At 41.1% G+C, this 27266-nt stretch overlaps 3 protein-coding genes across 3 annotated transcripts; 2 read left to right on the plus strand and 1 right to left on the minus strand.

Moving 5' to 3' along the window:
- Positions 1–495: 495 nt before the first annotated feature.
- LOC113161658 (GRB2-related adapter protein-like) lies at positions 496–5583 on the plus strand. Its single transcript, XM_026359400.1, has 5 exons — positions 496–652; positions 732–829; positions 1040–1159; positions 4422–4731; positions 4828–5583. Exons 1-5 carry the CDS (start codon positions 575–577, stop codon positions 5005–5007), a joined length of 786 nt encoding a protein of 261 aa, XP_026215185.1. The 5' UTR covers positions 496–574; the 3' UTR covers positions 5008–5583.
- A 192-nt stretch (positions 5584–5775) lies between these two features.
- Positions 5776–26897, minus strand: slc5a10 (solute carrier family 5 member 10). The gene is made up of 15 exons (XM_026359399.2): positions 26444–26897; positions 26290–26361; positions 24593–24697; positions 24145–24204; positions 23453–23557; positions 23261–23366; positions 23074–23154; positions 22777–22982; positions 19137–19272; positions 10822–10929; positions 10582–10732; positions 10291–10459; positions 8087–8302; positions 7014–7107; positions 5776–6883 (listed from the first exon to the last, which is right to left on the minus strand). Exons 1-15 carry the CDS (start codon positions 26549–26551, stop codon positions 6690–6692), a joined length of 1911 nt encoding a protein of 636 aa, XP_026215184.1. The 5' UTR covers positions 26552–26897; the 3' UTR covers positions 5776–6689.
- On the plus strand, positions 12258–21956 carry LOC113161655 (protein FAM83G). Its single transcript, XM_026359398.1, has 5 exons — positions 12258–13487; positions 15252–15419; positions 16262–16386; positions 17097–18501; positions 20767–21956. Exons 1-5 carry the CDS (start codon positions 12996–12998, stop codon positions 21136–21138), a joined length of 2562 nt encoding a protein of 853 aa, XP_026215183.1. The 5' UTR covers positions 12258–12995; the 3' UTR covers positions 21139–21956.
- Positions 26898–27266: the final 369 nt, after the last annotated feature.

Below are 27266 nucleotides of genomic sequence, written 5' to 3' on the forward strand. Positions count from 1 at the left end.
ACAACTAAATTGGGAATGACACAGAACAAAGTATAATAAGAAAAAAAGAGAAGCACTGTGTGGGTAGAATATCCAAAGATCAGAAACAGAACGCTGCGAACTGTGAGTTTAGCTGTGAACTTAAAAACTTTTTCACATTTAAAAGAGTCATAACAAGACATAAACTCTCCACGTCAATGCACTCTCTTCTAGGTTATTTCATTCCCTCTCCGCCTCTTGTTTCTTCTATCCACGCTGACTGATTTCCCTGGTGGAAATGCTTCATTAAAACCCCAGAGTGTGAAGTGTGTAGACGTGAAAGATGGAGCTGTGGAGGGCAGTCGGCGCCTCCACGTGTTCACACACTCTCCAACTCGGTCACATGGAAGAACAGAGGGGCACATGGGCAGAGAAAACTCTCCTCATTAACTAATGAGCAGGATGTCAGCGACTGCACACACACACACACACTCTCGCTCATTATCATCTTGTAATAGTGTCGTCATCCTGCTGTGATCTACTCACACAACTATTTTCTCTCTTCTTCCATGGAGTGAAAGTATTTTCGGGTCTGACTCTATTCTTTTTGTCCAGTATGGAGGCCGTGGCACTTTTCTCTTACATAGCATCTGATGCAGCCGAGATCAGTTTTCAGAAAGGTGACATTATCAAGGTATGTGTGTGTGTATGTGTGTGTGCAGCATAAATACTGCATGATTTCTATTAAGAATAATTATGCATGTGTGTTATAGGTGACTGAAATGGAAGATGATTCTGGCTGGTTCACAGCAGAGATCCAGGGGAAGCGTGGCTATGTGCCTGAAAACTACATTTCCATCCTTCCTCATCTGTAAAAAATTAAAATTTTATTCATATTTTACACTAATTATATCCCAAAAATCATCAATAAGCTGAGAATGATTCCTGGAAATGTAATACTGATTATTCATAGGAAGTGATTCCCAATCTTTTTGACTTTTGTGATGGTATCAGTGTTAAAGAAGTGATTCAGTTTAATCAGTAACTGTGAAAATGGGTTTGATTTACTGGGTTCTTGTAGGTGGTTTGCAGGAAGGGTGACGAGACTTGAGGCTGAGCAGCGTCTCCGCTGGCAGGACCCTGGAGTGTTCCTGGTGAGGGAGAGTGAATCAGCTCCTGGAGAGTTTTCTGTTTCAGTTAGGTCAGTGAATGCAACACACGTCCAAACTCACAGATCATCTTCATTCAGGATAATACCGTAGTCAAATGTCATGCTGCAGATTGACACAACATTCCCATCACCACATGTTGATGCTAATAATGTCTAAAAGCTGCTGCTGTGTGACATTTGCATGTGTTGAATCTGCTTTCCTGCTGTAATCTCTCATTCATACACGCCTCACAACAGCTGCTGCTTGGCTCTAAAGTGTCTTCACAACCAGAGAGTAAAGGATCTGCTCCTGTCAGATCTTGAAACCAAGAGACAGCTTATCCCCCTGCTGACAGATTAAACTGTCCAACCAGCAGTTGCACCAAAAAACACAAGCAGCAGAATCTTCTTGTTCCATTTTGTGTGCAGCCGGATGTTTGTTTTCCTTTAGACTGAGCACATTAGCAAGTTCCAGCAGCGACGTGTCTTTGAGTGTGTGTCAGCGTTGGCAGAGGGGCGAGCCAGACTGTTTAAATATGTGCTACGAGAACCCACTGCACTAAAAATATCACAGCCACACAGACAGTGTGTGTGTGTGGAGGAAGTGCAATTTGGGTCACCAAAGTGGCATGGGACACATTTAATCATTGAGAGTAAATTGAATGTGTTCAATAATCAGGGCATTATGTAACACTGCACTTTTTAATTAAACACAGGTACATTATGCAATTGACACATGCTAGAGACATGCATATGCAGTACATACTGTGGACACATTGTTTTAAGGCACAACATCTGTCTGTCTGCAGAGGCTGAGAGATGTGGAGACGCCTGCTTCACTTATTGTGTGTAGCTACACTCTGCAAAATCCCAGAGTGCAGTCCTCAAAGTGATCAGCAGAGGTTGATAATGCTCAAGAACAAATCATGAGACTCATAAGAGTTAAATAGTTGGTAAAGTGCAGCAGTGACGCATTAACAGTTTCTACCAAACGCTGTTTATTTAGACAACATTAAGATAATGGCTATCATAGATATCAGAGTTATCTCCTCTATCAGTAACACAAATACAAATTTCCATTTTAAATCCCACTTCTGAGCAGGTTTTGAGCACTTGTGTGTAAGAAATTATGTTTGCTCAGTGTTAAAATTGCCCAGTAGATGTTTTTCCCAGAAGACATTTTCACATGTCACAGTAAGAAAAGCATGTGTAAATAATAAAATTAACGATGTCTGACATCCATCTAGCTGCCGGCATTGTGCATGCTGACTCACTGTCACACTGTCATGGCTTACTGAGATACTTGAATAGAACAGAGCCATCGTTGATGTTGTTAATAAGACTGGTGCTTTTCCTGTTCAACCGGAGTCTGCTGAGAAAAATGTCTTTTTTATGCACAGAGGAAATGGAGGAGCTGCTCACGGTTGCAACGCGTTAGAAGTAATTGTGTCTGTTGGTTGTAAGAAAACAAAAAATAACATTAACAGTTATGGAAAAACTATTTTCATGGTTATTTAACTGGCATCAATCTGTCAAAGGTGCTGTTGGATACATTTCTTGTTAGTTACCACACTACTGTTATGTGTGATTGGTATATGTACTGTAAACAACTAGGGCACAGCAAATGACAGATAAACATCTGCACTCACAAACACACCTTGAGGCAATTTGGAGCTGTGTCCACCTCCTTTTAGAGTAATTAAGTAATTAATTTTACGTGAGTAAGGGAGGGACAGGCTTCATAAGACAATAGTGAAATTACATCAAAGTAATACATTGCAGTACATTGTGCATGTTTGTTTTGAATCTGAAATATATTTTACATTGAAAATCATTACTCATCCAGAATCACATGGAGGTGATTACTCCCAGCAAAACAGTACAGTAACAAATAACACAAAGTACTAATGAGAAGGTGTTGGCTAAAACAACAGCTCATCCTCCCTCTGCGCTTTACAATACACAATAAGGTCTTCATAGTTGAATAGGAAATTCAGTGTAGTATAAAACAGAACAGACAGTACACAGACTCCCTATCCTCAGATACTGCACAACCACAATAACAAACAATCTGGAAAGAGGAAATGAAAAAGAGGAAATGTCATGGCCTGTAAAAAGCAAACAAAAAATGATGCATACATGATACATAAATGTTTTATTATATTATGTTCTTCTCTTGAAATATCTATAATGGTTTATACCCTGTTGGGTATTCTGCCAGTACGTTTTTGCACTTGTGCGAGGGGGAAACGTGTCAGTGATAATCTATAATCAGTCTATTGAACAGGCCTCAGGTTTTTCTTTTTTTTTTAAACTCTTATAGGATTTTGATATGATATATTTGGTGTGTGTTTTTTAAATTGTGTTATTTTAATGAGATGCTGTGTTGCAAAGCATTTTTTTCCTTCAGGGAAATTCAGTGTCTATTATTCTCTTGTCTTTATGACTGCATGAAATTGTTATTTTTAAAACTTAGAACTGAACTGTTCAATATAAGAAATATCACTTAATAATAATAATGTTGGATTACCTTTGAATTTGGACTCTTCCTCTAGTGCCACCATCAGTTTCACATGTATTGTTATTGGAATATGAACTTACATTGGATTATTGAATGTTTATTGGGTGGTTTATCATGAAATTTGGTTTAGATGTTGTTTTAATAATTAAATATAACTTCAGTGATCCCAGTTATTACTTAGGTCAGATGTTAAAATACTCACCAAACTACAGTAATAACAATACTCTCTGCCCAAACTAAAGTACACTGTATGTTTACTGCAAATCAGCAAATGATACCTGATAAACAGCAAGTTAATATTGTTGTTGTGAGCTTTAGCAGCAAGCAGCATTGCTTCTGAGTCTCACAGAACTGCTAGCGTGGCCTATTTTAGCCTGAAATTTACTATCAAGTTTGCCGTTGCCAATTTACATTGAGTTATCTGGCAGACGCTTTTAAGACTTACAAGTGAGGTACAAAGCAGGGAAATGTCTAACCCAAGGAGACGCTACTTGGCTTAGATATTTCTATACTGTACAAGCTTTAAAACTGCTCAGAGCAGAGTGGCGTGTCTTTATTCACGTGTGTGCTGACATTTATCCCCTCTGAGAAAAATCCTCCCCTGATGATTTTGGAGGCGACACCCACACATGCAGATGTTGGAATTTCTAATATGCCGAGTGAATTCCTAAGCAAAGACACAGGCAGAGGAATGAGGAATTAGCAGATCCTGGCACACAAAGGGTCATGCATACCCTACTTAATCCTCTTTACCTTTCACATTTGTCTTTGTCCACCCATCTTATTTTGCAGCTATGGTGACAGGGTGGAACATTTTCGAGTCCTGGAGGGATGCGGTCAGTACTGCATCTGGGACGAGACGTTTTGCTCCCTCAATCGGTTGGTGGACTTCTACAGAACTCACAGCATCGCCGTGGACCAAGCGATGTATCTCAGAGACCCTCCCTCATCACCTCACCTGGTGTCCCACCCTGCATGTAACCCCTATCCCAACCCTTACAAAAGCAGCTCTCAGGAGTCCCTGCTCTCAGCCTGCCTCTACTCTCACCCCCCTCAGCCAGAGAGAGGCTCCCCCCCACGTCTGCTGGAACCAGTTGTGAGGGTATGATAGTGTTACTATTCCCCTCAGTCAGCTTGTACTTCTATTGAATACACACCTGTTTGTCTGACGCCATGGCCCTGCTCTGTCTTTGTGCAGAAACCCAGTCTGGCTCATGCCCTCTGTGACTACACCCCCCCTCAGACCACTCACCTCCACTTCCTGCGCGGTGACGTCATTGATCTGCTTGACTGCTCTGGTTCGCTGGCCTGGAGAGGGCGCTGTCGAGGCAGAGTAGGAGTATTCCCACCTGAATATGTCCAACCACTGTACCACTGACACGATATCTGATACTTACTGTCAGTCCAAGATCAGTCCTGACAGCTATTTTAACTATTTACTATTTTAACTAATTGATGGGTCTGAGAGCATCTTCTTACTATGAGCTACGGGGTCCTACACAGAATAATGAGATCACATACTGTGCTGTATGTCTATGTGGTGACACTTAACTTTAAATTCTTGTATTTAGCCTTTATTAGCAGCATACAAACATGGACAGATGGATAGATTAGTGAATGGGACCACTGTGTATGGAGCCAGGATGCAAAACAACTGCAAAGAGACTCTTGTTGTTTTGTGTCTCTCTGGTTCTCTATGAGGGGTGGAGGGGCCTATTACTGGTCTGTGTCCAGAGCCACATTTTCTCATACTCCACTGTGGGTTTATTACTGTATTTGTACTGTATTACAGATAAAAAACAATTAAGGGGAGTCTGCAATAAAAACATAATGACAATATATATGAAAGTACTCCAGTATAGTGGGGAAGTGATACCCTCAACTCTTGTCTCATAACTGTCTGCAAACCTGCAAAAGATGTGACCACTGTCGACATGATTTGCAATTGGCCAATAGCACAGATTTATAGTTTAGACAGTAAATAGTATTACAGTACAGAGACCAACATAGAAGTTTGAAGATTTACTATTGTTGATGTCCCATGTGTTGAAGAAAGGATTCACAGGCAATTTTACTTGCAAACTGTAATTTGACTGATATATTTGTCATATTACAAAAATAAATGTGACGTTTATCAGTATTTTCTAAAAATTCTGATTCATTTGGGTCCAAAATTCTTCCAAGTGCACTTTAATAACTGGATTTGTGGGAATTTCGAAATGTAAAACATGAAAGAGAAAAGTGAAAGAGAGAAATTGTAATTTATATTTATAAACAGGAACACTGACACAACAGCTAGCAAGTTCACAAAATGTGCTTGACATACATATAACGTCTAAAAATTACTTTATAATTACAATTAAACATATAAAGTCAAAAGGAAATGGAATTACGTTACATACAACTTAAAGTAGAGGTATTCTTACTGTAATCTTAGTGTGTATTTTGACAGCTTTAAGTGCAAGAGGATGTTTCATTTAATTGTTTTGCAACTGCATATTTATGTTAGCTTGTTACAAGCCACAAGCTTTGTTGTAATTTGTACAATACCCTTCAAATACCTTAAAACAAGGTTATGATAAACTAAACGCAACGGGGCGGCAGATAGAAAAAGAATCATTACATCAAAGTAAATATCAGGACAAGTTGTTTGTCTTATGATGATTATAAAATCAGACATCTCTGAAAAAGTGTTGCATGTGTGTCCAGGTACTGTCTATCACATTGGATTTTCATGCAGATCACGACGCTGATAAAACAATCTCAGCATTTTCTGTTATCACGATAATACATTCAGAGGTTTGGTGTAGGTACAGTATGTGTCAGCTTTGAAATGTGGATGTCTTATAGCACCTAGAACTACATTTACAGTGTGAAATACATTGCTTGGACTTCAAGTGATGGATTCAGGAAAATGTGTACAATCTACTGTCTCCCCCTTCTCTTGACTTTGGAGAACAGCGACTGTTTGGCATGCAGGAAGAGTTTCTTTTTCGTGTTAGACAGACTGGCAGGAGCTCAGGATGAGGGTGAGGCAGGATGTCAAATCTGATTCACCACTCAGGCAAAGTATGCATACAGAAAAATGTTAATGCTGATCAGCAAGAGCGCATTAAAACAACAGAACCTGGACCAGAACACACTCTCTCGGACACTAGGAACTCTGGGAGCTGGAGTCTCTTCTGGTCGCCGCAGTGCTGAGATACACAATCCTGCCACATGACCACACGTCACCCGCCGAGTTGGCTCAGAGCCTGCAACATCACACACACACGCAGGACCAGACAAAGGAAGTTACTCAACTACAGCAGCATATGTGTGTGTAGATGATCATTTATCACATGATGACATTGGTTTTATTCCAAGTGGTGTGAATATTCTCACCCTGGGAGCTACGGTGGCTGACAGAAGACACTTTCTGTAGAGGGATTTCTCTTTGTGGCTCCTCGGTTATTGTCCACCAAGTCAGATTATGCACCTAGGACAGCAGAAAAAGTAAATACATAAACATTTTATAGACTGCTAGTTAAATTTTAGAAGTCTAGAAGAATAGATAGATAGATAAAAATGTGCAACATTTGTAATAGATTTTAAAATCTGTGTTTTTAAATCCCTACTGTTACCTAATCATATTAGAGACATATTGTTACCATGTGAGCCACATTTGAGCTTACTAACTATTCCAAGGTCACATCTCACCACAAAAGAAGATTGTGCTTTTGTTATTTGAGCCCCACAGTTATGGAACGCCCTGTCTTAGATCAGCTGAATCTGTGTCTTCTTTTTAAATTAGGCCTTGTCACATTGTCACACTTTTCCCAAGGTTTATTATTCTTGTTTATTTTCAGGGTGAAAGCAGTGGCTCATAAAGTTAAGTTTCACACTTTTACAAGATGGATTATATATCTTACTTATATATCATGCATCCTGTCTGGGTTAGGATTAGTGTGGCCTCTTGTTGTCTGTGTGTATAATGGAAGTTACAACTTAAAGACTAAAAACACGGGAAACTATTTGCCCAGGTGTGTTTACTGTATAGGGGGAGCTTATATATTAAACACTCCACTGGAGTAGATAGAAGGGAGCTCAACGATCTTGATGACAGAATATTTTATCAGTAAGGTTGATGTTTGTGATCTCAGTTCACACACAGGCCACAGTAGCATCACAGGTGACAAATGTAGTACCTCTAGTAATAAGAGTTGAACCGCGAAACATTTTAAGTGTCATTCTGTGTGGAACAATACCTACCCTGTGATAAGACTGTTCTCTGTAGGTGATTTAGACGGCCCAGTTTCTGGACACCAACCTTCACATTACATTTCTCAAGCGTTCTGCAGCTTATTCATTTACTTTACATTCACCTGTTTTATTTTTAGAAGATATCATTACAGGTGTATCAACAGAGAAATGACTTACAAAAACATACTTTCCTAACTCTATCTATGTGTACACACCTGTTCTTGGCTGGGTGGCGGTGTGAGCAGTGATACTATGGTAACCACGATAGCAGTGAGCCCACAGAGCAGAATGGCGAAGTGGAGGTAATGGACACCGCGCAGCACTGCAGGTGCCGAGTCCACAACGCCACATCTGGGAGGAGCAAAGCCAAACTCCAGCACCATCCTACACACACCCACCACCAGACCCACCATCAGGCCCCAGAATGCACCCTGAAAAACCCAAACACACACATTCAGATTGCATTACATGCTTTTCAGAGTTGACGTGCTGAACTTCCTGCTGCTAAAAGTATCAGTCAAATTCCTGGAGCAGCCCTGTGTCACACTTGGGTGTGTCTGGTTCGTGACACTCTCACTTTTTTACCATGAAGATCTGTCATCATTGTGTCAGTTAAAAGTACACCCTCTGTCTCCATCTGTGCTCGACTTTCAGATGAGAATGTGATCTGTGCAGTTCAACTTACCACACACTAAAAATTATCAGCTTGTTAGAGCACACAAGGCAAAAATCTGTTCCTCTACTTCCCTTCTCACTGCATTTTCTCACTTTAATTGTTCTCTCCGTTCCCATTCTTAATGCCAAACCTTTTTTCACTTTGGTCTGTTTCTCTTTCTGTCGGATGTGAAAGTACATATAAAAAAAAGAAAAAAACGTGTTGCAGCCAACTATTGTGTTTTTTATGGTTTTATTAAATGTTACAACAACAAAGTACTTTTGAACTTTTGAAGTGTAAATGTCTGACAATAATACAAGGGGAGATTAATTCACCATAAGGCACCACATGTGCTAAATATAATAACACTAATTACAGGGCACAACAGTGGCATATGAGAGATATTGACTCATCTGGTTCAGAGACTATACAAATTACTGTTCGCATGTAAATAGTTCTGTGTTAGTGTCAGACGAGTCAGCATGAGACATATCCTGTGCCCTTTGACCCCATGAGTAAACGCTATTAAAAATGATTCTTAAAGTGATATGCTCACTGTGTTTATCTGAATAAATCTTTTTAATAGGTCTGAAGTGAAATGGTAACATCTGAAACTCCTCTGGTAAAAAGTCTACGTTACCTATAAATTATGTTTCACCTGTATTTAAGTGGCTGTATTTTCAAGAGTACTTATGTTGTTGGAACAAGATTGCTCACACGCGAGCAGCTAGGGGGTACACGTTTACACAGGTTTAATGTGTTAGCATGTTACCTCTTGCTCTGTACTAATTAGTACATCTGAGGATGATTAGAGTTACTGTGGTTTTGCAGGTGTTTAGTCATCAAGTATTAGATCAATTAAAGTTTGGCCTGATGTTGGCACTTCTGAGATGACCATTAATGTGTGTTCCAAATATTGTGGTAATTAATCCAGTAGTTGTTGGGATATTCTATTAGCCAAACTACTAGATAAGAACCTGCTAATGGAGCAAGAGAAAACATCACCAAAAACTGTTTTATAGTTACTGGAAATACTATAGAGTCTGGACCAAAGTGATGGGTTCAAATGAGGCCGATGTTGCCATACACAGCCTGCATGCCAAACTCGATCTTTTATAACAGACACTTCCTTTTACCTTCCAATTACCAACTCAAATTTTGTCCCCAGGCATGTCCATGTAAATCCAACTGTAATAGAGTGAATTAAAGTTGACTCTTTGGACTATAGCTTCATTCAAAATGGAAAAAGATAAAGTTTACATCACAATGAAGGGAAAACCCCCTTTCATTCTGAAAAAAAAGAGCAAATCCTCTTCATTTTATTAGTTAAACAGCATGCCAACAGATTGCAGACACACCCTGGACTTGCTGTAATAAAACATTCTTGACTATACAGCAGTCCAGTCTTTACTTGCAGTCAAACACTTTCCACACAAGTCATTAACGCTGGATTAATACAAACTATTATAGCATGTTTATCTCTTTTGGCTCACTCTACTAGTAATATTGCTTTCCATCACTTTCACTGTTATGAGACAAGACTATCGCTTTCATTTAACATGCACAAACTCAGTACAGTTCTCACAAAGTGTAAGTGCACACACATGAAGTAGACTCCACGCAGTTACTGAAGGATGTTGGTGCATAGCTCGATCCCATGTGAGACTAATAAAACTACAGTACAGTACAATGTAGGAGAAGGACAAACTTCATAACTAATGTTCTGCAGAATAGTGTGTCTGTGTTTTGATGTGTGTTTCATACCTGCTCATTAGTCCTCTTCCAGAAGACAGCCAGAGTAAAGACAGCCGTGACTGGCGGAGCGAGGTAGCTCGTCACAGACTGGATGTAAACGTACAGCTGACCACTGTTGGCTGACTGTAGTATGGGGATCCACACAACACTTACAACCACCAAGATCACAGTCACAATCCTGGAACATACATGTACAGAACATCTCTACACAAATGTTTTTTTTATTACTGGTCCTGATATTGAATGTTGGTATCAAAGTTATGCGCAGGGACTGTAAAGCTCTTTCTGTGAAGGTCATACCTGCCGACCAGTAAGAGCTCTCTCTCTGAGGCCTGGGGTCGATGTTTCTTCCAGATGTCCATGGTGAAGAGTGTGGAGCTGCTGTTGAAGATGGAAGTCAGCGAAGACATCAGAGCTGCCATAATCACAGCTATCATAAGTCCCCGCAAACCTGTGACAATCACATAGTAACATGGAGGTGAAAACAAGTTCATTAAAATGTTTGACACAATTATAAATAAAAACGTTTAGTGTTCTAACCACTTGGCATGAGTTCAATGACCAGTTTGGGAAAGGCGATGTTGGAGCATCCCACCTCAGCTCCACACACTCGCACACACTCTTCTGGATCCACACAACCTACAGAGTCTGAAACAAGAAACAGGATCAGAGCTCATTTAAACACAGGAGAGTGGAACATGAAACAAAATACTCTTCTCATGCAGAACTCGTGTTCCTTTGGTCTCATCTTCAGGTACTGAACATTAAAAGCACTGTTGCTGTGGCTGCTTATACTGTCTGTAAAGTAAACACTTCTTGGAGCCATTTCAGTCAAAGTGATTGAGTACAAGTCTCTAGGCTGTGGAAAATCAATATAAATGTCAAACTAAGCTGGAGTCAGTCTTACATTAGCATTTAGCGTAAAGTCACATGCAATGTGGGGAAAAAAAATACATTTTAAGTACAAAAGAAGCTAATTTAAATTAGATTCAAAAGGTTTTTTTTTTGTTTTACATGTACAGACCTTTTTGAACTGTATACCGTATATACTATACGGCAAATTATCTACTGCCACTATTATTTTCATTACTCATTCATGTCCACACTGAGCATACATCTACTCAAAATGCATACCAGTGTACAAAAACATGTAGATGCCTGTAGACAACTATGAGCCTCTATTACATAATACAATACTGAACTTTCTAACTAACTTTCAGTAGTTCTGTCCTAAATCACCACCAACAGTAACTCTGATAACCTCGTCTGCACTTAGTGTAATGGGATGAGCATAATAACTAACGAAGTAGTTAATCACAGCACATTAAACTGTTTTTAATAATCTAATGTTTGCCACATGTTGTTTCTCTGTTGAAAACTCTAAAACTGACATCATATTAATTTTAAACCATTATTAAAACTGAACCCGATGTTCATCACAGCATTTAATTACTGATAGTTTAGCAGATCTCACAGTGACACATCAGTAGACCAGCAACCACATGATTAGCAATAAGTCTGGTATCTGCAATGCATTAACCAAAATTCTCCCTAGTGTTATCTTTCCTTTGAATAATAACTACATGATTAAAAGTGATTGGTAAATGGAAAATATACACATATGTGTGTGTGTGTGTATAACATTGTGTTGTACAGTTTCAAATGTGAACATTTGCTGCTTTTCTTGGACTTATACCCTTCATATATCATTGTAAACTGAATACAATATGTAGGACATTTAATCAGATTTCTGATGTTATATAAAGTTATTAAATGGAAATATAATTGACAGATTTCACTATTTTTTATCAGTATTCATGTAATAACACCACCACAGGTTTTAAAAGTTCAAGTTACAGATACAAAGACACACATAAAGATTAAAAAGTGTCAGTAAAGTCTAAACTGGGTCATTTCATAAAGGTTGTGACACAGATATAAAACTGTTTTCCTCTGGGTCTGTCCACGCAGCAGGGTGGAGTCTACACCCTCTCTTCCCTAACCGACTACCGGACACTCCGCCTTTCTGCCCCCGGTAACTGAGCTTCCGTTGCCGAATTCCTGGGTCAGGCACGCTCCGGCAGCTCCGCCACATTGTCGGCTGGACCTCGATTAAGTCTGGACGGACGTTTATTAAAAGCCAAGCCGGTGAAGTGAAGCGAAGTTGGGGGATATTTACGAGTTTTCTCTTTTCTCTTCCAGGGAACCAACAGCTGCCATTTTGAGCAGCTGTGAACCGCTGGAACAACCAACCGGGGAAAGTGACTCGTCAGCGGCAGTTGGACTGAGTCACGCCGAGTTTCAACACTCTTAAAGGGGGAGCCAAACTTTTTTTTTTGTCTCCGTCTTAACGCTGGTTCCGCTTCGCGGTGACTCACCGGCAGACACAGCGGGACACTCATCCTTCCAGACAGCTGCCGGGCCCCGCGGCTGGAGCTGCTGAACCGGGCCGGGCCCCCGTCAGCTGAAGGGCGTGTCGCTGGGCGGAGGGAAAGCTCCGCTCGAGCAACACCTGAGAGCAGGTGAGCCACCGGACACCTGGAGTCGAGAACCCGATCCAGCTGCTGAGCCTCCCCCTCAACGGAGGATCCGTTCACCGCGCTATGGACAGATGACAGATCCCACTTTACTGAGGGCTGACCCATCGGACCGACGACTGGAAGCGGGCTCAGAGAGGTTTCCGAGCCGGACCGGCCCCCGGACCCGCCGCGGACATGGCGCTGTCTCAGCTCCAGTGTCTGGACGAGCACCACGTCAACTGGCGCGTGAGCGAGAGCAAAGCGGAGTTCTTCTACAGCGAGGACCAACGGCTGGCGCTCGAGGCGCTGGTCACCAACGGCCGTGAGGCGTTCAAGGACTACGTCAGCAGGAACGGGGTCCGGGAGTTCCTGTCCGAACCGGAGCTGGAGCGGATCGAGCGCACGGCCGAGGCCTACAGACCCGGCTGCGAGCATCACCAGAAGCCGGACACGCCGGGCCCGGGGAACATCACCCCGGGGTCCGGGGAAGACGCTGGAGACGGCGAGGTGTCGCTCCAGTACTGGCCAGACCGGTCAGAGGCCTCGATAGCGGAGCTGGACCTCGGTTGGCCCGAGTCCATCTCGTACCGGGGGGTCACACGGGTGACGGTGCACACGCAGCCTCCAACCGAGGGGCACACGCACATCAAGGAGGTGGTGCGGAAGAGCATTGCAGCAGCTCAGAAGGTAGGAAAGATGTTTTAGTTTAGTTTAGTAGTTACTAAGAGTATTTAAAGTACTTTAATACAAGTTTGAAGTACTTCATTAGAGTATATCTATATAAAGTTGTGTACTAATATTTGATTGTTGTTGAATACACTTCACCCACTGTCCACTTTATTAGGTACACACGTCACTATGACCCCAGTAATAATCATAAAGTACAACTATCACCTCTCTACAACTTAAAAACTAAATTAAACAGTAGTAGCAGGGCTGATTTATTACCTTGTACAGGTGTAAATAATAAACCCCAGTCTCCCACATGGGAGGCGGTGATGTTACCACTACACTAACCAGCCGCCTATAAAAATATAATAAACCTTCTAGTACGTGTCGCTGACCCCTGTTTAGACTTCTACTTAGATTTTAATCTTCTTAAAAACATCTCATTAAAGACTACTACACAGTGAACTCCCAAATAAGTACAAATATACAATAGTTAGTAAAAACAGAACAATTCCCAAACATATGAAAACATATGTGTATTTTTTATCTTTGTATGTTTCTTTTTTCTGTTCTCCCATTAAAGATCCCATGAGACTTATATTGTGACACAGTGGAAGGGCCCAAACCTTAGTTCACACGCAGCACTTAGGTCGGGAACCACTAGACCAAACCAACTAACAGTAACATGTATTGAATTATACATCAGTAATCTGTTAATATCCATCAATGAAACTAGTATTTTCACATGTTATACTTGCTGCTAATACCACTGTGCTTTTACTTGGAAACAGAGTATGTTTACATTGTTCCATTGGTACTTTTAAATAACTACAAGCGCAGTAATAACAGTACTTCTTCCTTCACAAACAGAAGAAACTGTACACACTAGTGTGCTTCGTCAGTGTCACGTATTGCAGTTTTTCATAGTCATACTTTGTTTACATACTTAGTAATACGTAGATAAAAATTATTGATAATAAAACAACAAAATAACTGTTAGTCAACAGCACTGACTAACAATGAATATTACTTTAAAACCTGTTTAGACTAAATCTAGTGTCTCTGTAAATAATGCCTAACTAGAGTTAAATTTCTGCTTCCCTTTCGCTGGTGCCAGCTCACACACGCACACTACAAAGTTTTAGTGAAACAAGTTGGATCTTGACACGCCAGTGGAAAGAAAATGCTCTGATGTCACTCAACATGATACATGCCAGCACCATATGGATCACCTTTCCCTTTTACATACATAAATGCTGGCACATGCACAAAAGTATACAAGTCTAGCTTTGTCTAAGCACAACAAAAGAAACACAATACTTACATTAATTGGACAGATCCAGACTCAAAAACAGCAGTTTTCTAAAGGCTGCTGTTCAGCTCAACTACAAACAAACGTATATAGGTTTATGTTCAATATTCAATAACCAGCATTTACCAGAGGTATTTATTTTTTGTTTAGGGTCTAAACTCTACTAGTTCTGCAGTCATGTTTAAACTTAAACCTGTGTCAGAGGAAGAGTAAATAGACAGCACTGTGTGAAGAGTACCATGCTGTCAAGAGTATTGATGTGTTGTTGAACACAGTGATCATCTACCTCACAAATTTATTGTTCAAACCCAGTTCTCACAAGTGCCTATCTTCCTCTGAGGATTTAATGGGATACATATTGTTGATAAAAGCAGCTTCAATGAAACCCACCCTCACAGATCAGGAAACACTAACACTATTTGTGGTTTCCTTTGCATGTGATTTGTCTGCGTGTGTGTGTGTGTGTGTAGGTCATAGCTGTGGTGATGGATGTGTTTACAGATGTGGATATCTTTCGTGACCTGCTGGACGCAGCCTACAAGCGCAGAGTTCCTGTATACATAATTACTGACATGGCTGCAGTCCCCTCCTTTCTTTCCATGTGTGGCAGAGCTGATATGCACCGTGGACATCTAAAGGTAACATGCAGTAATGTTTTTACAAGCTGGGAGATGAGCTAGTTGGATAGATGTCTGCTGTTGATAAGCATACGATTTTCCAGGAGATACTGGAAACATGTAGTTGACGTAGGTGTAACTGTTTTTTGCCTGCAGGTCTTGATAAGTTGCATGCACCAGCTAGTTGTTTGCAATAAGTTAAACCTCTTTGTTATTCTTTGCCTCTGTGAGTTAAACTGGTCTGTGCAGTAACAGAAAATACTTAGTCCAAGGGGGCTTTTTGTTAAAACTTTCAGATTAGAGGCCAAAAAGACACTAAGCACATTCTTGTCTGTGCTGCAGGCAATTAGATAAACCATGCACACTTCACTTTCTGTAATGTGTATTTCTTTCATTTCTCCTTCTGCCTTCGTCACAGCCTAAACCACCAGACCTCCTCTCCCTTCTTAGTTCTTTTTTATCTGCCATCTTTAATGTTATTGTGAGCATTTATGACTCCTCTAGTTAGTGTCTCCTGTGAGATTTCACACAGAACATTTACTTCTGAGGATAACGCTCAGCCTGTAACCACACCCTTATCACAGGGCTAAAGACAAATACCGCAGGGTGTGTCATACAGGCATGCACTTTCATGGATACAGTCCATGCTCTAACCTGTATAGAATCCAATATGAGGTTATGTTTGTATTATTAGAGAAGTACTGTTCTTATGCAACAAGAAAACTCATTCTTCTTTCTTTCCCCATTCTCTTTTCGCCTTTATTTCCTTTTTGTTCACTATAATCCTTCCACCAATCATTCTTAAATCCCCAAGAGCCTTTGTTTACATAGCATTAACTTTGTACGTATGTGTATGTGTGCAGAATTTGCGCGTACGCTGCTGTGGAGGAGTGGAGTTCTTCTCCCGGTCGGCACAGAAGGTGCGTGGATCTCTGAGTCAGAAGTTTCTGCTGGTTGACGGAGACAGGGCCATTTCCGGTTCTTACAGGTGAGCAGTCAGACATTCTTTGCAATTGTGCATGTACACAGGGCATATCTGTCCAGCAACCATTTGTATCTAAAACATGTGTTTTCTAGGTTAACAAGGATAAAAATAATGTAATAAGGGGCTAAAATTAGAAATAAACCCAGAGAGAATTACACAGTTTAGTCCATCCTCTACTCTGTCTGGCTTTTTTAATTAGTCACACCCAGTTTATGGATAAACAACAAAGCTGTTTCAGATAAGCCTACTATAACTGTAGCGACTGTGAGCACAGTGGAGTAAAACAGAGCAAGGGGGAAATAGAGTCACATTTATCAGGTGGCCAGAAATATGCACTGCTCCTATGAGACCAAAAAACTAAATAAACACTTGCAAGCTAAACACGCATTAGGAAGTCTGAGCATTTTACACAATATGCTATCTTTAGCTAAATTTAATTGTGCTTTCAAAGTCTGTATCTCTTGTCCCACCAGGAAATGCAGGAAAATCTATCATGCACTGTCATGATCAAAGAGCATAATGTGATGCATGACTTCAGGGTACAAATGTCTGGTAATGATTAAACCAGGTTTTCTCAGCTGTGACATGGAAGAATTAGTTTAGATGAGACAAAGAGGAGCTTGGAGAGATTTAGTAGAAATGTTTAAAATCTTAGCACATTAGTCGGCCAATTCCTGTTGTGAATTCATGTTTTCATCTCTGTGTCGTTCCAGTTTCACCTGGTCCTCCTCTCGCTTAGACCGTAACCTCATCACTGTGATCACGGGACAGGCAGTGGAGACCTTTGACCTGCAGTTTCGTGACCTTTACTTCATGTCCAGAAGTGTGTCTCTCAACAAGGTCCCCATGGTGGACGAACCAGTCCCTGACCCGCTCCCTCAGGTGGCTCCTGCTCCAGTGTCAGCTGCTGTGGCTAGGAAGCTCATCAATCCCAAATATGCCCTTGTTGCCACAGGAACACACACCAGTCCCCCCTTATCTGACCAGAACTCCAGCAACAAGAACTCAAACACCCAGAATCCAACTGGGCTAAAAATAATGAAAGGACGTCTTAAGGAGGTTATTGAAGAGCCACCTATACACCCAGGATTAGCTAATCTGGAGAGGGCGTACCTGATTCCATACCTGCCCACCTGGCCAGAACCAGACCCACCCAGTGACGTGATTGGCTTTATCAACATCAGAGATGAAAAACGCGCCAATCAGGTTCATCTACAGAGGTCGGAGAGGTTTGAAGTCAGCCAGGCTATTCGCTTTAGCTCACCACTGACTTTACCAGCCCAGAGTGAGGAACCTGCTTCAGGTCAGAATACAAATGCTGCTGGACCAGCCAAACCCCCGCCTGGGAATACAAACCCTGAGGTCTCTGCTCCTGTCAGTGAGACCAAACAACAGCTCAAAAAGCAAACAAACACAGCTGTGAATATAGACCAAACTGATTCCAGAGGTCCTCCTCAGCAGCCCAGCACACCTCCAACACAAGACCCACCCAAACCAAATGCACACACTCCCACATCCCCACCTGATGTTAGTGCTGATTCACAGCCAACAGACAATGCTACACAGACTCCAGAGGCACCAGCTGTTGCACCTCCTGTTCCTAAACGCCGCACAGTGCATTTAGTCATAGACCCAGTCCCATCAGAGCAGGCCGGCCAGGCACAAATCACATTAGTAAAAATGGACCAAATGGAAAATCCAGATGGATCTTCTGGTAAAAAGAGAACCCGAGAGGAGCTGACACCAGCTCGTCGTCGGATAACATCAAAGAACGATGACAGAGACTCTGGCAGCAACGACAACGGCAGCCAAGACAGCACCAAGGTCATCTGTGACAGACAGGCCAACGATCACCCTTCAAGTGCTTCCACAGCATCAGAGGAGGAGTTTTATGAATGTTCCCAACAGGAGCCAAGTGACCCATTGACAAATGGAGTAACGTCAGGTTCAGGTCGCGGGCCTCGCCAGGGAGACGGGGTCAATATGATGGCCCGCCTCTCCCAGAGCATGCTGGATCTGCGGGAGCCCAGCCAATCAGAGGACAGCGCTGCCCTCATCCGTGAATCACAGCAGCTCCGCAGACAAGCTTACCCCTCACCACACAGGCACATAGGACAGGTGAGCATTCAGAAGAAAAAAGTCAATATGACTGTGCTGTGAGGATGTGCTGCTTATTTTAGTTAATGAAATTGGTTAATAGTAATTGACCCCTCGGAAAAATTAACTATTTCATTTATCAGAACAGTTTAAATACATTTTCAAGCACTATATAGCACATTGTATCCAGTTCCAGCTTCCTGTTTCTGAATGTGTTTCCTCTTCTTTATAACACTGTCCGACTTTTGGACCGACAATATGCACCATGAAGATATCACTATGGGGTTAAGAAGGTCTCGTATGGATGTCTCTTATTTTTGAAGAGTTGATTATTTGAGAGAATAATTGCGAGTGGGAGTTTTACGTAACAGTGGTGTTGAAGTAAGCTAGATCTTCACGCAATGCTCATGGCAAAAACAAGTGCAGAGATTCTCAGAAATAGTGTTATATCATGAAGGCAGAACAGCTCAGTGACACTTGAGTTAGTCAGTTACAGGAACGGCTCAGAGGCTGTGTCTGATTGACATTTTTAACTCATTTTAAAAAGGGTGTGATTTCAAAGCAAGCCACTACTTGTTTATGATAAACTTGCCCTTTTGCAATTTAAAAGGTGTGTGATTGTCCACCCACGTGTGTGCTTGTGTGTGTGCACATACCTGGATAGAGTGCTCGACTGATCATACCAGGTAGGATGATAAAAATGAAAGGCAGCATCTTCAAATAGGCAGCCAAGATCGATGCACCTTTCACATGACTCATGTTCTTAGCAGACAGCGAACGTTGGACAATCACCTGCAGAAAATGTATAGTATACCAGCATATAAGTAAATAAACATTTAAAAAGTTAAAATTTATGATTAAAACAATGAATACATGGAATAAACGCAGGGGACGAAAACAGTTTGAGAAAATTAAAAAATGCAGTCAAGACCATCAGTGCATTCAAAGTTAGGGTTAGTAAGAGAGTAAAATCTACTACAGTAAGGGAGATAAAATCCTTCTTCGGTCGCCATTGTGAGCAGTTTGGCATTATTCCGAACCGGCTGAAACTTGAATATTTTGAGACAGGAGTATATAGAGCTGCAGGTAGTTTCATTGGGATATAATTAAACCATGGATCAAATCAAGTGCTTTCTAAAAATAATACATTTTGGAAATGTGGATGAAGATAGAAGGAGTTGGAACACAGAATTCTAAGTGAAAGTTGAACCGAACTTTCCTCATTTCCAGACATTATTGTGGAACATTTCTTGCCTCTAAGTGTTTCCAGTGGCAGTGGCTGACAGACATTTTAGAGCCAGCATGTTAGGAGACTTACAGAATACTAGCTACCAGCTGGAGTGCAGAATAGTCCAGTAGCCCACAGATATTGATGCTGAATGAAGCCCACACAATATTGTTATTGTACAACTATAAATCAAATGTCCTCTTGTACAACCTGTGCTCACAGCCCGGCACAAAACAGCTTGATTGTTATTTGCCCGAGAACACCGCAATTGGCAGGCCCCCCTGTTCTATCACAGATAAGAGCAGGTTCATGTGTACATGTGACAGGGAGGAAATGGTCTAGAGATGCCCTGTTAAATGTCATGCTGCATGTAACATCATCAAGGGTCAGTGACGGCCTAGCAAGGCATTTATTGGAGGGTATAAAATGCTCAGCCTCACATTCAGCTGATCTAAATCCAATTGAGCACCAATGGGACATCAGTGCACCTAGTGCCACCACGCACCACCACTGATGTCCTGATCCAAGTCTAGGAGGAGGTCTTATAGGACACCATCAGCTGACTCATCAGGAGCATGCCCAAACATTGGAAGTGCAATGAGGCATGCAGAGGCCAGACACGCTTCTGAGCCACATCGGTTTCCCTTTTTAAGTTCACGCAACTTTGATGAGCCTGTGATTTCAGTTTTTCATCTACATCTAATTGGAGACTGACATTATGCTTTATGAAAGGTTTGATTAGGACTTTTCTGGACCTTGGGGCTTAAAGTACTGATCATAATTTGCAGCTTACTTAATTTTCTGCCTGGTTTGGGATTTCTATGACATGTCGTTCAAATTTCTACCTTAATCTCTCCAGTGTCAACTGACCAAAGACCAAAGATTGATCTTTGAGGTTCTCTATAAGTGCGTTGTATGCACTTAAATAACCCTGTTATAATTAACCCTGTATGAAATTGAATGTGGAAGATTTATCATCCTCTGCAGCCACACAAATAGACACCATCACACTTTTATGATGTGTCACTGAGCTCTTTCCTCTTTCTTTTTCTGTCTAGTTGTTCCAGCCCTCCAGATCTCCAGGCCGTGATGCAAGATTACGAGGACCCAAAGTAATAATTGCCAAACCAGGAAGTTACCACCGCCCTGCCCGACCAGCTGTCCCTGTAATTGGAGGACACCGTTACTGGCAGGGTCAAATGCTGCAGCCTGATTCGGCCCAGCTGCGCGTAGAGACGAGGTCTGGCCGGTCACCTCGGCGCCACAGCCCGGGCTATGGCAAGACAGACCACGCCGCGCCACAGCCGCCTGCCAACCAGTCAGGCTTACTAGGAGTATCTTTCTCAAAACTCAACAATTTCAGACACTTGAGGGCACGAGGAGGAGCATCTCAGAAGAAAGCATCTCATAATAACAAGGCTGCTAGGTAGAACTGCAGCACACTGCACAAGGATGTAGATTTCCTGATAAGATGTGTGGCTTTTAGATCTCTGGCATTTCCTGTTTTCAACCCTGAGGCTCAACATATAAAAACTATTTCACTGGGTTTTTGACAATGTCAACACTGGTTGGCAGTTTGATTAGAAATGTTCCAAGAGGTACTGTTTGTATGTGAATCACACCAAAGTGCCCTGGATAAAGGCCTTTGACTGCATGCTTTAGTAGAGCAGATCTAATATTTTAGGAACAGATACTGATAATGACATATCATCTGATATGAAACAAATGAACATTTTTACCATTTTTTATGACAGGAAAGATTTCTACATTTCCAATGTATTATGTAGATGATGCCTCAATAGTTACTCTACCAGATGTGTTCAGCCGTGATATTTTTCTGCCAACTCAGGCACTTGATGCTTGTAAACAGTCCTTTCAACAAATATTTCTAAATGACCTCAACAGGTTTTCTTTTTCACAGTTTCAAACTGTTCTGTTTTTTACATATGCAACAGATGTGATACATACCTCACATGGATAGATCTCACACAGCGAGGTGCAGATCAGTGTGGCTCTCAAGTACATTCATCTTCTCCTTTGCACACTTTAACAAAGCGTCAGGCTGTAAGGTTGAGGCCACTGTGTTTGGTTATGATGGGGCTGCTGTGTTCTACGCTTTTACATGTTTGTCACATGTTGAAAATCTCATGTGCAGCTGTAGAGACCAGGTTTGCATTACAGCTTTACTTTACAAATTGTGATGTGGGACCCAAAGTGAATGTTGTAAATAAAAATACAAATAAGTTTAGCTCTGTTGTTTTCTCAGCGTGCTCTGGTTAATCAGCAGATTATTGAGGAATCCTGCTGAAATACCCATCTATATATTTCTGGAAAGTTTATCATACAGAAAGTGAAACGACAAACATGAAACTTACAGTAAATGCACCCGGACAACTGTTCTGGAAATAACCCAGAACAGTTTGATTCACCACTGTGAGGTATTTTTAAGTATGTCATCTTTGTCTTCATACACTGCAGAAAACATAATTGCAGCTTTTAGGTTTCAAGACATTTTTGAAGCCTGGGGTTTGGGTTTGGCACACTATCATCTGGGCAGCAGGGTGGAGCATGACCTTTGTTTTCATTTACTGAAACTTGTGTCTGCAGAAACATTATCAGAATTTAGTTTAGTGGGGAAAATAGTGTGAACCAAACCAACTTTACAAGTTCATTCTTTACTTTGGAAGCAGCAGTGAAACACCCCAAACATTTATTAGCCGGAGCTGTAGAGTATTTTACAATACTTAGAATTAGAGAACAGAAACTGCGTGTTCAAATCACATTACTTTTTCAGCAATACATAAGCATACTCACTGTAGTTTAGTGTACACACAGTGGACAATGCTGTTAATGGCATTTTTGGTTGTGTTCACTTCCCATGTAATTTCCAAATATTCTTCTTCACCACAAACCACAAAACTATAATGTTAATGAATTCTTTCACTCAGGAATGTTCTTATATTTTAATTAGTGTGTATTTCAGTGTTCAAACTTATTTCTGGGTCAAATCCACAGTGGTGTTTGGACAAACTACAACTAAACATGCATATGTTTATACTAAGTCGTACCTGGTCGGTACACCAGTACCAAGTGGCCAGTATGGTGAGCCCCAGTGTCATGCCAGGCCAGGGCAGGTCTCCGGTGACCGCGTCTCTGAACAGGTGCATGGCGTCCTCACGTGGGAGGTGACACGTACTGTTGGGAATGATCTTACTGGGCACTGCCATGCTGTACACTTGCTCCAGATTACCATAGCCTCCGATCTTGTTGAAGGCTGTGGACCAGGATCATAACCATTGCTGTATATGCCTATTACCATAGACCAAAGTTAGCATTTGCTTGTTAATAATGGAAACTGTACATACCAGTAATTGTTAGGATGATTGCTCCTACAATCATGATGAATGTCTGCAGAGTGTCCGTGTAGATGACAGCAGCGAGTCCACCTGAAAGGAAGTGTGTGCAGAACGGTTTTCAACGCTAGTCCACAAATACAGAGAAGCAAACCTGATAAAGAGTTTTTAGTCAAATATAATGTTTTTGTTTTTGTACCTGCAATAGTGTAGAGAGCGGTGACCACCAACATGAGGACAGTGGACAGGTAGAGGTTCCATCCCAGACACACCTGAACAAACAAGGCTCCAGAGTACAGGTCAGTCTGGTGATGGAAACACAACACGTCAGTCAACAATATTAATCACATCGCGTCTAATGTAGCTAAATGGAGTATTATATGTGTCGTACTGATATCTTTGTGAAGACGGACAACAGCAGTGACAGGACAGCCAGATAAGTTCTGATCCTCTCTCCACCAAAACGACGGCCCAGGTACTCCGGCATTGTCACGATCTGAACAAACACACACACACACATGCACGTTAACATCTTCAACTATATATTTATATTCTTTAGAAACATTTTTTGCTTCAAGCTGAGATAGTGACTAAGTATGTGTAGTTAAAAAGTAGTTTAAACATTATTGGTACTGTTTATTTATTTAGTCCACAGCTGCTGCATGTGGTAATTATTTGATCATTGCACTTACAGTAAAATAATAATAATAAGTGAAGCTGTGAAATAAATGTAAAAACTGAAAGTAATGTAAAATGGAATAACAAAGTGCAATACGTGAAAATAGTTTCCAAACTTTTAGGAGCTCAGTATGATTCACCAATTAGCAGAAAATAACTGTGGACACTTGAACAGTTTAATTACATTATAAACAAGGAAAAATAGATCTTTATGGTCTTTGTTATTAGCAAACAGTTGTGTTTGAACTTTAGTGGAACACCCTGTTGGGGAATTTTCCAGGCGGGGAATGATTGTAAGGAGAATGTCTGTTGGCACCTAAATGTACCTGCAGAACCAGCCTTAACAAGCAGGCTCGCAGTGGTGTGTGTGTGTGTGTGTGTGTGTGTGTTTGCGTTCAAACTAACCCCTGAGGAGATGTAGACAGGCACAAACACCCAGGCCAGAGCCAGCAGCACGTAGGTGGCCTGAGGGACACAAGGACAGAGGACGCACATGAGTTTGGGCAGGTTGTTCATAGCATTTGTGCAGGAGATGAAGCTTTTCACTCTTCATGGTCATGTCCAAGTCTTTGTGCTGCTGCTGGAGGCTGATGAACACGCCTCATTCAGCTGGATGGTTATTGGAATGGCTCTGCTGCTGCCCCCTGCTGCCGGCTGCTCATCACATCAGTCACTTTATCTCTGGTTGCGACGACCGTGTTAGTTATTGTGACAGTGTGATGTGTTTGTTTAGTTATTACACCATCAAATGAATGACCTGTTAACGGACTGGCAGCCTAGGCTATTATTTTAAAAGCATCTGATGATGTTTTGGTGAATGGATCAAAGTGTGTGTGTGTGTGTTTCTACTCACATTCCACTCAAAACCAGCCACAGCGATGCCTCCAGCAGCTCCAGTCCCAGCCAGACCAATGAACAAACCCGAGCCCTCCGAACTGGCAAACAGAGACGCTCCGATCTGTGCAACAGTTATAATTTCAATGAAACCCTCTGAAATGTTTTGCAAGTAAAACCTCCTTTATGGAGCCTACTAATTACTAATGAACATTCAAACCTCTGAATAGGTCTCAACTAGACATGATGTACTGTATTCATTCCCCTAACCCTAACATTTAGGATGTTTCTCAATGCAAAATCTTAATCTAAAAGTAAAAACTAAAGCTAATAAATACTAGCAGAGAGTGCTGGGATGCTTGGGTCACACTAATACTTATGTTTTCTAGTTTTCTACATACGGCACAGTTTAGTGCTTTGCTGCCTCCCACTGGTGTAGTTACATAATCTCTTCCTTTGTGGCGGCTGTAGTTGATTGTTTTAGGTTTGCTTCACTCAAAACAAGAATAAAATAGGATTTGGCTACTAGCAACAACTTTTAACTGATTTATGTCAGTAAGTAATACTGTTGGAGTTTCACTGATACAGGATTTATATTTATTTATGCTGCATGTAGGTAAAATGTACCAGTACTTGTGAATAACATGCAAATCTGTCATCAGATACAAGCCAGAATCAGTATTTAATAAATTCAGCACAGAACATCCTGAGAATTGAAAACCTTCAGGTATCATATGGCTTTACTGCTCTGTGAGTAACTTAAATCCCCACAAATGATTTATGATGATAAGTTTTTATCTTAAACTTAAACTTGAAACCATTAACTAGAGTTTGCTTCCTAATGTTAATTACACCTGTGCTAATGTTTGTTAACATGAATAAAGCTCCTAACTGGGTTTGCGTCTGTTTAATTTGTAACTCGTGAACCTTGGCAGACTCACAGTAATGACACGGAGCAGATTTTAAGCTAAGACACAAACGGTGTCTGCAGCTCGTTTGGGCTAAAATACAGCTGTATATCTATTATGGAAAATCTTTCACCAAATGACTAATTATATTAATTTATGCCTCTAAATGATTGTTTGTGCTCAGTTCGTTCCAGAAAATAACAAATTAACCATCTGAAGTAAACCTATTAAAAACTAGCTGGTTTAATTTTTTGTGCTTTAACTTATAAATGAAACAATTTATTTGTTATTAACATGATAACAAAAAAAAAAAAAAAACTCACGATGGTGTGAAACCACATGTTATAGGATTTTAATATTTACCTTTAGAGTATTTTGTCTAATAAAGCAGAACAGCCTGCGTGTTACAGTGTATTTTTACTGTATGACTCATGTATTAATATTACTGAAGTACTGAGCTTTACGAGCAACTGTGCAACTAAAGTGGAACAATAGCTTAATACTTAATCATTACTGTGTAATTAAATGAATGAAAACGGTTCAGCTTAAACTTAACAACAGTCTGGCCATGTTTGATTGTTGTGTTGCAGTATTTTCTCCTCAGGTGACAGTAGAAACATTTCACTGGTGTTTTCTACTCTAGTTCACTTGTTCTGAGCTGCTGCTGGAAAAACTGCTTGCAGCAAATATTTCTCACCTTACTCTAAAGACATAAGTCGTCATTTGTTTTTGTCTTTCACAGTGAGAATAAGTTATGTTGGCTGTAAGATAATATAAACTTCACAGATTTTACAGCGCAGATACTCACCGGCCACCAGGCCATGTCTCGACCAGCCAGGAAATATCCACTCAGAGTATTTCTGCTCACCCTGCATGACGACTGACACAGAAAACAATCTTACACATACATGCACGCAAACTGAACAAGCAGAGAAACACACACATGCACCTCAGGTTCTTACCCAGATGCCGACAGCGAGGTTCAGAAGAAAGTAAGTCGCTATAACGATGATGTCCGAGACGCTGAAGGACTGTGACAGCGCGTAGAAGTTGTTGGTGGAATTAGACATCTTCAGTGTTGCACAATAACACACACACACACATACACACTTAAAAATATAGCAAGAAACACACACGTTTGCATATACACACCCCTGCTGAATCTAACTCATCAGACAGAGTGATTCACACTCTCACATCTGACACATCTGGACACCAAGAACAACACATTACACTCTTTAAAATACTAAAATACTCCTCCCAACAAACACACACACACAGTCAAACACACTCCACAGCCCTCGTTAGAAGGTCCCGTCTTGGCTAAACTACCAGCTGACCTCGCTGTTACAGAAAGCCTGAGACAGAGTGTTACATGTAAGTGTGAAGACGTTAGACCAGTGCCTGAATTGATGATTAAACACATCACCTTAATGTGGCACCTGCGGCGCTGACACACACTCTGTGCTAGGCAATAATGGAGAGTGTGGTGTGGGTGAACAGTGGTGTACAGCAGATGCTCATGTGGACCAGAGTCCACACACACACACACACACACAGATGGTCAATCATTGGCAATGACAAGTTTATAATCATTAGCGTCTAAACACACAAACATCTGCTGGTAAGTGCTAAGTAGGGTCAGTGAAAGTGTGTGTGACAGAAACAGGATCATGTTAAACTGTGTCTGAGTTGTTTATGGTTTTAAGAAGCTGCTAATGAATCTATATCACATAAACTTCAAACCTTCAAACTTACTAAATATATATATACTATATACTTAAA

This window comes from Anabas testudineus, chromosome 1 (assembly GCF_900324465.2).
Source record: "Anabas testudineus chromosome 1, fAnaTes1.2, whole genome shotgun sequence".
NCBI lineage: Eukaryota > Metazoa > Chordata > Actinopteri > Anabantiformes > Anabantidae > Anabas > Anabas testudineus.